The sequence below is a fragment of the Gouania willdenowi genome, chromosome 6 (assembly GCF_900634775.1).
Source record: "Gouania willdenowi chromosome 6, fGouWil2.1, whole genome shotgun sequence".
In the NCBI taxonomy this organism is placed as follows: domain Eukaryota; kingdom Metazoa; phylum Chordata; class Actinopteri; order Blenniiformes; family Gobiesocidae; genus Gouania; species Gouania willdenowi.
In genome coordinates this window covers 39,883,372-39,896,438 of record NC_041049.1, presented here as the reverse complement: position 1 = coordinate 39,896,438, position 13,067 = coordinate 39,883,372, and the positions used below count along the sequence as shown (strand labels likewise).

The 13,067-nt window shown below is 38.1% G+C and overlaps 1 protein-coding gene across 3 annotated transcripts in view; it reads right to left on the bottom strand.

Annotated features, from left to right (window-relative positions):
• The window catches only part of otogl (otogelin-like), a 93,357-nt gene that overhangs the window by 52,235 nt on the left and 28,055 nt on the right, over positions 1 to 13,067 (bottom strand). For all 3 annotated transcript variants that reach the window (XM_028450720.1, XM_028450721.1, XM_028450722.1), the window contains exons 21-28: positions 8,134 to 8,208; positions 7,680 to 7,723; positions 7,372 to 7,537; positions 6,694 to 6,801; positions 6,467 to 6,605; positions 2,369 to 2,503; positions 1,294 to 1,440; positions 1,087 to 1,206 (exon numbers count right to left, since the gene is read on the bottom strand). In XM_028450720.1, the coding sequence (XP_028306521.1) occupies positions 1,087 to 1,206; positions 1,294 to 1,440; positions 2,369 to 2,503; positions 6,467 to 6,605; positions 6,694 to 6,801; positions 7,372 to 7,537; positions 7,680 to 7,723; positions 8,134 to 8,208 (934 nt within the window). The remainder of the gene's footprint in view (positions 1 to 1,086; positions 1,207 to 1,293; positions 1,441 to 2,368; positions 2,504 to 6,466; positions 6,606 to 6,693; positions 6,802 to 7,371; positions 7,538 to 7,679; positions 7,724 to 8,133; positions 8,209 to 13,067) is intronic.

Sequence of the window (13,067 nt, the reverse complement as noted above, 5' to 3'; positions counted from 1 at the left end):
TTTTAAATTCCTGTGAACAGTAAACTTCAAGAAAACTTCATTTTTCACTTTTTTTTTCTCATTGTCATTATTGCAGGGAACAACTATGATTTCCCATGGCCATGAAGGCATCATTTTCTCTGCCAATGTGTGTCTTTGTTTAAATGTGTTCTGAGTGTTGATTGGCTGGAAGGCTGGGGAATGGGTGGGCATAAGCGGGGAAAGAGTCACAGTGTTAACACATTCCATTCCCACAGGGAAGTGTGAGTGAATGACGATGTTAGACGGTTCTTTGTGTGTTTGATTGTTTATCTTTAGCATCGACTACTGTCTACAGCTTACTACGACCTCCATTAAAGCCTGTAAAAAAAAACTGTGATAACACGTCCTTACAATATTTTTTGGGCAGAGCTGCGGTGCGTGACCTCCCCACCCCCTCCCCCTTAGCAGCGCAAGGCGCTGCGCTACTAATCTACAGGCAGCGAGACGTATTAAAAGGTTCGATTCAAGGATTTTATGAATCGATAACGGGCTATACAAAGGAGAATCGATTCTAATCGATTGATCGATTTTTTAAACCCAGCCTTAACTGTCACTTTAAAATAATTAACTCTTCCCCACCCTTTCCATTTCCTACCTTGAGTCTATCCTCCCTGTTCCCTTCCCCCTCACCTAGGTGTAACACTGCCCTCTCTTTTTATATCTTCCCTTTAATAAAGTTTCTTACCCTTCCTTAGGGACGGCTGGTGATGGTCACAATTATGCAATAAAATAAATTCATTTATTTGATTGCAATAACAAAAAATGCATTGTTGTCTTAAAAAGATTTCACTTCTTGTAGTGTTGACCTTTGACCACATGTGCAGACAAAGTAAAAAATCGGGCTCTGAGCGTTGATAGGTAAACATCCATTGATTACACCTACCAAATTTCAGCCCAATCCATTCACAAATAACAGAGGAGAAGCAATTTTAACGAGTGTACACAACAACAACAACAACAACAACAAAGTGAGTGAGTGAGTTTTGAGTCTGGTAGCCCGGCTTAAAAACCATGGAGGGTTCCTTTAAATATCCAGAACAGAACAACCCTGAGGGTGACTCTTACCTGCCCCAAAGCCCAACTATCTCCAAAGCTCTGAGCGTTGTTGACCTCCATGTGGCTGGATGTGGTCATGTCGTTCACCGTCACACTGTCAAAGTTTCCACACAGTCCACTGAGGAGCCCCTGCAGTTACAAAGAGCGAACACACACAGTTTGTCATCACTGTCATCATCAGTGTGTGTGTGTGTGTAATGGGTTTGTTTCTCCAACCTTCCACTGAGGTCCAGCTCTGATGTGCACGGTGGTTTTATGGTCCCAGAGAATGGTCAGGTCCTGGTTGGAGAAGTGAACCACAGTGTAGTAGCCTGCTCGCCACAGCTCGAACTCTGAGCCTCGACCTACAACGGTGGACGGACTCTGACGCACAACAACAACACACATACAGTTAGGTAGGGTAACCATACGTCCGGTTTTACCTCCATATGTCCTCTTTTTACAACCATCCGGACGGATTTTATAATTAGATGAAAATGTCCGGGTTTCGCAGGGACCCCGAATGCATCTCGGTAACAATTTAAAAGACTGAAACTTCGGTCGAGAAACTTCAGAGAGATTCCACCAGTTTCTAAAAGCTAAGGAGTTGCTCTTTACAGCCAATATCAGCATGGTTCATTACTGTAATTTTACTCACATGGAATCATTAAAGATGCCGCTTTGTTTTGATGACATTGTCACAAACGCAGCAGAGAAAAGATAAGAGAGGCTCAAAGAGACCAAATACCAGTGGATTTAATTAAAAAATGTCAGCGGGAAAACCCTTCTGGATGATAAAACATCCATGGAGGCTCAAAGAAACTTATCCTACAAGAAGTTAAGGTCACAGTCATTTATTCAAGTGTATATTTAATGATTATTTAATGTTCAGTAAGATTTGAGGGTTTTTTTTGTTATAGTTTTAATCATTTCAAGGAGGAGATGTTTCTCATTGTTTCAATGAGATTTTACTGTAAGAAGGTTTATATGAGATTTTTAAAGGACAGATTTTTATAATGCATAATGAAGGTGATTGACTTGTCACCACTGATTTCAGATTGTTTTTAAGTCTTTGTTATAAAGAGAGAAATTATTTTTTAAACCTTATGGACAATAATAACTTCTTTATCTACTATATTATATTTTGTTGTTACAAGGTAGATTCAAGAAAACGTCGATTACGTTGAGTATGACAAATTTGGCCTGTGTCCGCTTTTTTGATAATCAAAATATGGTCACCCTACAGTCAGGAAGAAAACACACGTCGAACATCAGGTGTTTACATAGTGGTATTATTGGAAGGAAATCACACCGGGTTGCCAGAGTTGTCTGTGAAGTAGATCTTGGTGAGTCCAACGTGAATGACCAGGACTTTCATGCAAACAATGCCACTCTCGTAGCAGTCCTTGTTCTCAGCAACAATGGATAAGTCGGTTTCTCCTGCACTCTGAAGAATAACAAACATATGACCAGAAGTGTAATGAGTACTGATACATCCTACTCAAGTAAAGGTACTGTTACTTGATTGAAATTGTACTCAAGTACACATAAGTAAGTCATACATAAAATCAGCAAGTACAAGTAAATAGTAGCTCAAATAAACAGTACTCAAAGTAAAAGTTACAAGCTACTTTCACTATTGGTAAAAAATCTTGCCACAGTTCCCTTGCATACAGTAAACATCTCATGTATAAACCATACGCAGAGTTTGCGGTTTTCCCAAATTCATTTGAAAAAATACAATTCTTAATATAATGTACATGTACTGCTTTAATTCGAACATGCTACTGTTAGTTTCATGTCGCAGATGTTAGTTCTATCTCAGGTGTGTGGTATAAGTTTTCAGTGAAATGGTCCCAAACTTTTGACGCTTTAGGTTGGTTCTTCTTCTGTTGATCAATTCTTCTTCACAATGCAAATGGTGAAGAGACACTGCACCTAGCAGTTCATGTATAGTACAGCAATAAAAATGAAGCAAAAAGCGGCCATCGGCCTGATTTTATCATGAATTTACAACATTAATCTAAAAATTAGGATTTTTAATGACACGGTCAACCTCACAGAGCAAGAAAAAATTAAGAAGAAATAAACTTAAAAAGGAAGATTCCAGCACATTCTTTTTGTCTTCTTTTTGAATAATATGTTAAGGTTTCATTTATTCAGACAACTGTAAAAAGCTTGTCAAAATAAAAAAAAAATAAATAAATAAAAAATAAAATAAAATAAAATAAAAATAACGCCAATTAATTCTATTCAAAATAAAACGAATCTCAAGCTCTAAGTATAGCTACATTTATGAACTCTGAAACAGAAAATAAGCTCCATTCAATGCTGATTTAGTGCGGTACAAAAAAGACAACAAAAGTATACAAAAATACACAAAAGGAAAACAAATAGACAAAACGACTACAAAAACCTACAAAAATTACAGCAAGATAAGACAACAAAATAAACAAGAGAACATTCAGACAAATTTACAATGAAATATTAAAAAAAAATGCACAATATGACTGCAAGAACAAAAAAATTACAGAAAAACATGTTTAGTCTGATTGGTCGGCTATGATGTGATACATTTGATTGTTGTCTGGTTATCTAATTTTTTGTAGTTTCACAATGTCTGTTGATCATTTTAAAATAAAAAAATAATAATTAACATTTAACTAATTACTTTAATTCTTTTAAAACGTACGTAAGTACAAGTAAAATTACTGATTTAGAAATACACTCAAGAAAGTACATAAAAGCCACTCAATTACCGTAATGTGAGTACTCACATCTCACCTCAGCATATGACATTTTTTGAAGATTGTGTTTTTAGAGATGTTTCGCTCCATCTGTAAATGATCGCAGCGCTAACGCTAACGTACTATGGGTTTATCACATTCTCTGAACGTGGAACAGGAAGCAGCACTGAGAGCACTGTGGACTCGACTCTGACCTGCTTCCCCATTCTTCCCAGTTCTCAGTTCTGCACAGCGACCCAAAGTCATCTGGGTCTGACTCTGATTCTAATTCTATATCCCTGGGAGCGCGGTAGCCCTGGGCTTTGATGGGAACACTGGATTCTTTGTGTCCGTACAGGTTTGCACAATGTCTGCACACACACACACACACACGCACACACACACACACACACACACACACACACACACACACACACACACACACACACACACACACACACCCTTTTAAATCTACTCTCTCCTCGATAATTGTAAAAATTGGTCAGATCTTCTTACCCACATCTAAATGAGTTCTAACATTAAACAGAAATACACCTCAATGATACTCACTAGTTTTTATTTTTGGATAATATACTCTAAATATCAAACTTTAGTCCAAACAGAATTCAATTAAAAAGTTTGTTTTTTTGTAATATATGATAACAGAGATTTAATGAAGATAAATTTTAACCATGAAGAGGAAAATGTAAATGTCAAAAATGGGCCCAGTTCAAGCCTTGCTCTCTGAAGGCAGGCATACACTGTGCGATTTGAAGCCCATTTAGAGCCAATTTTCGACTTGTGCATCTATTTTGTGGGATCGTGCGAGTCTCAGCTAAATCGTGTCGTACATCGTGAAGTATACATGGGGTCACGAGAAGCGATGAACACCTCCACGACCAGCTCCCGATCAGCAATCGTGTTTGAAACCCAGTCGCTCCTCGTGAGGGTATCTCACAGTTGAAGCAGTGCTACGGACCAGCTTACGGTACGCATCCGCGAATAGCGCAGGACCGCTGTAAAATTTATGGGTTTTTCTTCTTCGTCCGTTTTAATGGCGACGCTTCAGAGTTGTTGTTGTTCTTCTACTAATTTGTACGTTGCATTTCTGGAGACAAGACCCCGACGTGTCGTGTATGAACGTACAGTGTGAGCAGTCAGATCGTGTCAAAGTGTCAGTCCGTACAGTGTGAGAATATGAATCGTGAGCTGCGCACATTTGGGCTCTGCAGCTGAGTCGCACAGTTTGAGCTGGAGCTGAGTACAACGATTGAAAAAATCGCACAGTGCATCCCAGCCTTTAAGCAGTGGTTAAAAAAAAAACATTATTGATGTGGTATTAGGCCTAGGCAATATAATGAGATTCAATATATGGAGTTTTCTACTTTTAGCGATATATAAAATTACAATATTGCCTATAACAATATGTTTTTATTAGTGCTGGGACATAATTGTGTTAATTGTTATGAATTAATTATAGGAAAAAAACATTAAAAAAAACCCCTCCATATTAAACTTTTTTCTTTTTCTTTCACTCCAAACAGCGTGGAACCTTCCTCATTTCACGAGTTCCTGTTATACCCCATAATACTGATGTACAGACCACAACACAAAAAACAGGAGAACCAGAAGAGAAGTCCTTACTGAGCTTTGTGGGCGTTCATTTTACTTTAAATAAAAAAACGCCGAATGGAAAACTAAAGCCAATTTATGTACAAATTGTTAGAGAAGGAGTTTGTGGATCAGCGGAGCTCTTCAAGCCTCAGCTAGCACCTCACTGCTAAACATGTAGCAGCTAGGACCTCACTGCTAAACATGTAGCAACTAGCACCTCACTGCTAAACATGTAGGAGCTAACACATCAATGCTAAACATGTCGGAGCTAACACATCAATGCTAATCATGTAGGAGCTAGCACATCAATGCTAAACATGTAGCAGCTAGCATCTCAATGCTAAACTTGTAGCAGCTAACACATCAATGCTAAACATGTAGGAGCTAGCACATCAATGCTAAATATGTAGCAGCTAGCACCTCATTGCTAAACATGTAGAAGCTAGCACATCAATGCTAAACATGTAGCAGCTAGCATCTCAATGCTAAACATGTAGCAGCTATCACCTCAATGCTAAACATGTAGCAGCTACCACGGACAATGGTCCTAGTCCGAGCAGACAGTGTCTCCAATCCACACTGGATAAATGATAGTAGTGGAGAGACTCTTTTTGCACTGTTCAGTTTCAGCTTCTCTGGAATGTTCTGTACTAGTGCTGTCTTTAAAATGAATTCACAAAAACACATTTGTTTGAGAAAGTTCAGAAAGTTTACCAAAAAATCATCTTGTATATTTTTCTGTAACTTTGTGTGCTTAGAGTGAGTCATTGTTTTCGGGGCTGCACAAAATGAGGCAGAGGGCTGTATGTTTCTGTTCCGCAAACATGTCTGATTACTGGTTTTTTGGGCCCAACCATACAGGCATTGCCCACGTTTTCTAATTTCCCATCATATGTGCACAGGGAAAAATAGGAAAAAATAGGTCTGATATATTTGATATATATTTTCTTAGTGTATTATAATTTCAGTACCAAAGCAGAAACTGTTTAAATCATTTTTCTAGTCCATATAAAACAAGTGATTTAACATTAGTGAACATATGGATGCCCATTAGGATGTGGTGCACTCACTTTGAGCAAGTAGACCTGACAGTCAGAATGGTAGTCGTACTCCAAGCCATCAAACGTGTGGTAGTGTCTGTCACTGTAAACCGTGCACACGGCTGGGCACGGAGAGTAACTGCAGTTAAAATACCCACGGTGACACACACTGAGGGAATAACAGGAGAGAAAATAAAACAAAATAAAATACATGAGAAATGCAGAGAGAATAAAAACAATTTGCTTTGCATTCTGACCATTTGTAACACGGCGTCTCAACACTTTCTCCCGGTAAATATTCCAGTCCGAGCCAGGCACAGGGACAGCTTTCTGGATAGTAACACTTTCCTTGGTGAAGAACCAGCCTTTATAGAAGAGAACATTGGTTTAAGGACATGAAACAGAGAAATAAAGAACCACAAAATAAATTAACTTCAATAAGTTTTAAAGCAGCCACAGATTTCATATATTTTAATCAACTTTGTCAGACGACAGATTTTCATCTCCACATTCTTCCATTAGATTTCTACGGAAGAGGATTAGGGCCACTAAAAAAACAAAAAAAAAAAAACAAAAGGTCCAAGTCAGAATTAAACTCAGAATTGTGACTTTAAACTTAGAATTATGACTTTTTTCTCATATTTCTGACTTTAAACGCAGAACATTAATAATAAGAAAAAAATATTGTACCTTGTTCTGTTTTTTTTGTATCTCTTCAGTGGCCCTAATCCTCTTCTGTAGATTCCAGATACTGAATTATTTTCTCCGTTAAGAATGGAGAGAAATATTTGAGAAATTCTTCACATGCCTCAGAATAAACTCTGGCCATCTATTACTGAACTCACTGTGGTCTTTAATGCAATTTGGATTAAAATAGTTGAATAGATTAAAACTCCAGTGAAAAAGTAGAACAATGTTGGATGTCTTTGTGTTACCCTGGAGGGCAGAAACAGCCGGGTATGCACGGAGTATTAGGTGGGCAGGTGAGGTTCAACATCAGGTTACGGCAGGTCGGCGCACAGGCCACGCCTCCTCTCTGCTCGCTGCAGCTCTGGTACACTTTCCCCTCGGGACACTCGCCGACCTCTACGCTGTCAGACTCTGCGATGTTCCCACACACAAACACAAGAGAGGAAATTGATAATGAAAAAAGTTAACAGCATTGACATGAAGCTTTTTATTTCAGCTGGAGGGAAAAGTACCTCAATCACAGCTTAAAAAAGTCTGAACATACAGTAGTTACCTTGTTCCTCTGCCAAACACTCCATCCTCCCATTTCTGCACAGGCTGCGAATACATTAAATAATAAAATAATACAAGGTCAGTCCATCAACTCTACTCATTATTCAAATCCGCTGCAAACAATCTTTATTTTAAATCAGATAAAGACAAAGTGTCATCCTCACAGATTAATAGATCAAATATGAAATGCATTTGCTGGAAAAAAGATATTTAGCCTCAATGTGCTTCAGGTTTTTATCCTTGTAGGTTCCAAATGCATCTTGGGAAACTTGGAAGTATACTTCAGTGGGAACACTCATCATCCATATCATACTTATAGTATATAGTAGACAGTATATACTCATTGAGTTTGTAATGGATAGTACGTTAGTGAGACATTTACAACACAGACTATGTCTTTATCTGATTTAAAAAAAAAATGATCATGAATGTTTTTTAATAATAAATGGCCGTACCAGGGCCCTGACGAGCTGAACATCACCTCTCCAGGCTGTGACACTCCTCCCATGGAATAACAATGACACTGTGATCTGAGGAGGGATTCATGACGTTATTGTGATTCCACGCATTAATAATCATGCTGCTTGTTTTTGGCCCAATATTGCAAACTTTTGGCTATCATCAGGATAAGGTGTTCAAAGTGATCCTCCAATGTTTTTTCAAGTTTGCCATAAAATCTTTGAAATTTACTTATTAGAAGATCAATGCCGAACAAAACACATTATTATGCACTTTATTAATTTGATTAACTTTTTAAAATGGGACTACTGTACAGTTTTACAGCCTGTGTTCCTCCATCTTGAAATCACGTGATTGATGATGTCACACGGCCCCACTGCCTGTAAACATCCCATTGTTTTCTATTGGGGTAAAGCATTCAGCTTGCTTTTTAGATAATTTAGCTGCTTTTTAGATGATTTCTGAGTGTTAAGAGTCTTGCACAATCCATCAGAAATGACTGACAGCCTTCCCAAAACAGCTGCCAACATAATCCGGACTTTGCAATAAATCAGAAAACTTCCAGCTCCAATCAGCAGTAGTGCTGGGCGGTATACGGGTTCATACCAAATACTGGTGTATATTTTTGTTATGATATGAATTTTTAATATACCGCCATACCGATGCATTTGAATACACAACGTCCAGAATGCTACGCTATGCCGCGTTTCAGACCAAACCCTTTTCAAGATTGCATGGGGGGATAGTAAACAGTAGCGCTCTGGTGTTAGTTATGCTATAAATAGATAAGAAAGACACTGAAAGCTCTTAAGCTACAGAACAAGTAGAACATGATGACACAGTAGAACTTGTGCCAAAACAACTTGTGTTTGAGGCTTTTTGGTTTAAAAAAAATATAACGTCGACCAAACAATCATTTTATGCAAGTGTTGTCAGTCAAAAGTTGTTGCCAGAGGCGGCAACACGAGCAATTTGCTCCACCACCTTAGCCACAAGCGTGGAATATCAAGAATGTATGAAGTTAAAGTTGTTGCCCTCCACATCAGCAGGTAGCATGGGGAAAGCAAAAGAAAAGTCGAGCCAAATGTCACTTCAAGACACGTTTGCTAAAGGGACTCGCTACAACAGAAAAAGCAAAAAACGCTAGATCAAGATCACAAACTTTATCACTATTCATATTTACTTATTCTTAATATATTCTATAATGAAATAATAATAATAATAATAATAATAAGTCAATAGTGTTTTTGTTGTTTAGTGTGTTTTTGTCATTTTGGGTAATTTTGTTGTAAATCCTGTGTGTTTTTGGATTCCTTTTTGTGTATGTTTTTTTACTCATTTTGTGTATATTTGCCATATTTTTCTGTCATTTTTGGTGTTACTTTGTACAATTTTCAGTTATTTTTTTGTATATTTGTGTATTTGTTTATTTTTGTATATTGTAATATTACTATTAAATAATAAAATTATTATTATATTCTTATTGGCAAGGCAAGGCAAATTTATTTGTATAGCGCATTTCATACACAAGGCAACTCATTGTGCTTTACATGATAAAACATTCAATTGTTTAAAATTAATAAGAACATTTAAAATCATCAGTAAAATCAATTCAAATCATCAACAAACACATTACATCAACAACATGACCAAAAATCTCTCTCTCAATCATATGCAGTAGAGAAAAAAAGTGCCGCTAACTTTGATTTAAAAATGTTCACATTAGATGCTGACTTCAGCTCTGATGCAGTTTGTTCCACTTTTTTGCAGCATAACAACTAAACGCAGCATCACCATGTTTACTGTGAGCTCTGGTCTCCACTATCTGACCTGTGTCCATAGATCTGAGAGCCCTGCTGGGTTCATACTTGACTAACATCTCACTGATGTATTCTGGACCAAACCCATTCACAGATTTATACACAGAACTTTAAAGGGGACATATCATGCTAAATCCACTTTTTTAGCCCTTGAATGCATTTTGTTGTATATTTAGAGTGCTAAGAAGTACAGAAAAAATCAAATGAGTCTCTTCAGGTGCTCCGTAGATATCTTTATATTCTGTTTTGCTCATATTTTTCAATCTGTTTTGATTTTTCTATTCTCTATTACATTTTTTGAACTATTACATCACAGTATTTGCAGCGGAACTGCCAAATTAGTACATCAACTCCAGGCCCAACACTTCGAGCAATCCGCCATTTTTATTTCTCGCTTTTATTTTGTAGTCCAAGCTCAAGGATGCCGAAGTTACGAGAGGATAAGTCAAAATGTTCGGTTGTTGGATGTAGTAACCCACACGCTTCATTACACCGTCTCCCAGCATCAGAACCTTTTTGAAGTGCCTGGTTGAGTTTTATTTTTCACGGAAATGTACCCACATCTGTGGATAAGGTCATTTTTGTGTGCGCGAAGCACTTCAAGGATGACTGCTTCAGCAACCTCCGCCAGTATAAAGAAGGATTTGCCGAAAGACTTTGTCTGATTGAGGGTTCAATTCCTTCTATCTTTGGAGACGACGAACAGAGCACTTCGGTAAGCTGTAAATAACGCTAAAAAGTGTGATGATAAGACGTCCCTGTCATTGTTTTGTTAGCATTAGCAGTTGCACCGTCTTCATATGTTAGCACTGTGTGCTCGTTTTAGATCCTTGATGATATGGCCTACGTGATTTAATTTAAGTCTAAAGTTTTCATTAGTCATTTCATTTTGCCGTTTTTGTCTTCGAAAAGACTATTAAAATGCATTTCGTGATGTTAGCTTGGCGCTAGCGTTAGCGCGGTGCTTGTGTTAGCTCACTTGTTAGGGTTCTGCAGGTTCATCATCTTCATTTTCATCTCGCTGGGTTCGAACATGTAAGGCTGGATGGACAAGTCTTCCGTTGTTGACATTTTGTAAATAACCTCTGAATAAAAAGTTTATGCGCCGCTACATAGCCATATCTCTTCTATCAAACTACAAAAATGGCCGAGCAGGGTGGAGTTGAACCGAGTGTCACCTGAAGAGGGGGCGGGGTATGGAGTGTCTCATTTGCATTTAAAGAGACCGCACCAAAACGAGTTGCTCTCAGAAGCACATCAGAAAAGGGGTAGAAAAGGGGCCTGTGGAGCTATAATAATGAGGAATTCAGACCCAAGCATTGCAGTTCCGCTTTATATAGACCACAACTGTATGATTTATATGTAAAAAGGAAGGATTTAAAACCATGTTATGTCCCCTTTAAAGTCTATTCTGAGGCTGACTGGGAGCCAGTGTAAAAACTTTAAAACTGGAGGAATGTGTTCTGACCTCTTTGTTCTGATTAAGACCAGAGCTGCAGCGTTCTGAACCAGCTGTAGCTGTTTGATGCTCTTTTGGGGGATTCCTGTCAGAAGACCATTACAATAGTCCAGTCTGCTGGAGATAAAAACATGGACCAGTTTCTCCTGACCTTTCTGAGTCATTAAACCTTTCACTCTGGAGATGTTCTTTAGGTGGTAGAAGCTGTTTTTGTGATAGATTTGATCTGACTGCTGAATGTAAGATCTGAGTCAATCAGAACACCAAGGTTTTTGACTTGATCTTTAGCTTTTAAAGATCGAGACTCAAGATAATTGCTGACAGCAGTCCTCTTTTCCTTGTTACCAAAGACAATCACCTCCATCTTGTCATGGTTTAGTTGAAGGAAGTTTTCACTCATCCAGCAGTTTACTTTTTCTAAGCAGTCACACAACACCCCATAGTCATCTGGGTTCAGTGATAGATATAGTTGTGTGTCATCTGCGTAGCTCTGATAATCAACCTTAGAGTTCTGTAAAATTTGTCCTAAAGGAAGCATATAAAGGCTAAACAGAAGGGGTCCAAGAACAGAGCCCTGAGGAACCCCACAGGACATTGGTAATCTGTCAGATTCAAAGTTTCCAATGCTTACAAAATAACTTCTCTCCTCGAAGTAGGACTTAAACCATTGCATTACTTTTCCATTTCGTCCAACCCATGTTTGTGCAACAAAATTGTATGATCTACAGTGTCAAATGCAGCACTTAGATCCAATAGAATGAGAACAGATACTTTCAGTGTTCAACCTTATGTCATTGATCACTTTGATCAGAGCAGTTTCAGTGCTGTGATGAGAACGAAAACCTGACTGAAATTTATCAAATATTTTGTTGAATGTTAAGAATTGACTCAGTTGGTTGAAGACCACCTTCTCAATGATCTTGGCCATGAATGGAAGGTTGCTGATTGGTCTATAGTTAGCCAGTATAGAGGCATCCAGTGTTCTCTTTTTTAACAGAGGTTTCACAGCAGCTACTTTCACTGATTTTGGTACAGTGCCTGACTGGAATGAGCAGTTAATTATCTGACACAAATCAGTGACAATTGACTTTACAACAGTTTTAAACAAGTTTGAGGGTATTGTGTCAAGGCAACACATTGATGGATTCAGCTGCTGAACAGTTTCCTCTATTGTTTTTGGGTTCACTGTGATAAACTCTAACATTGTAGTTGACTCATCCCTCAGTGGTTGAAGCTGATCAAGCTTGCATTTTCCAGCTGACAGTAATTCAGGGGCTATCTGATCTGGGGGGGTTGTGAGCTTTTCAATTACAGAAAACAACGTGTGAGAGTTGTTGACATTTTTGGCAATAATTTCAGAAAAGTATTGCTGCCTTGCTTTGAACAAGCCATCATTGAATTTTCACAGACTTATTTTGTATAGTTCTAGATGAATTTGGAGTTTTGTTGATCTCCATTTACGCTCAGCTCTTCTACAGTCAGATTTCAAATTCAGCATTATCTCAGAACTCCTCCAAGGTGTTTTCTGTGTGTTTGGTTTTCTCTTAGTTTTGATTGGAGCCACCACATCTATGACATTACAGACTTTTGTATTAAACTCATCCAAAAGATCATCAACTGTCTCAGCACTCAATGTTGGTGTTATTGCTAT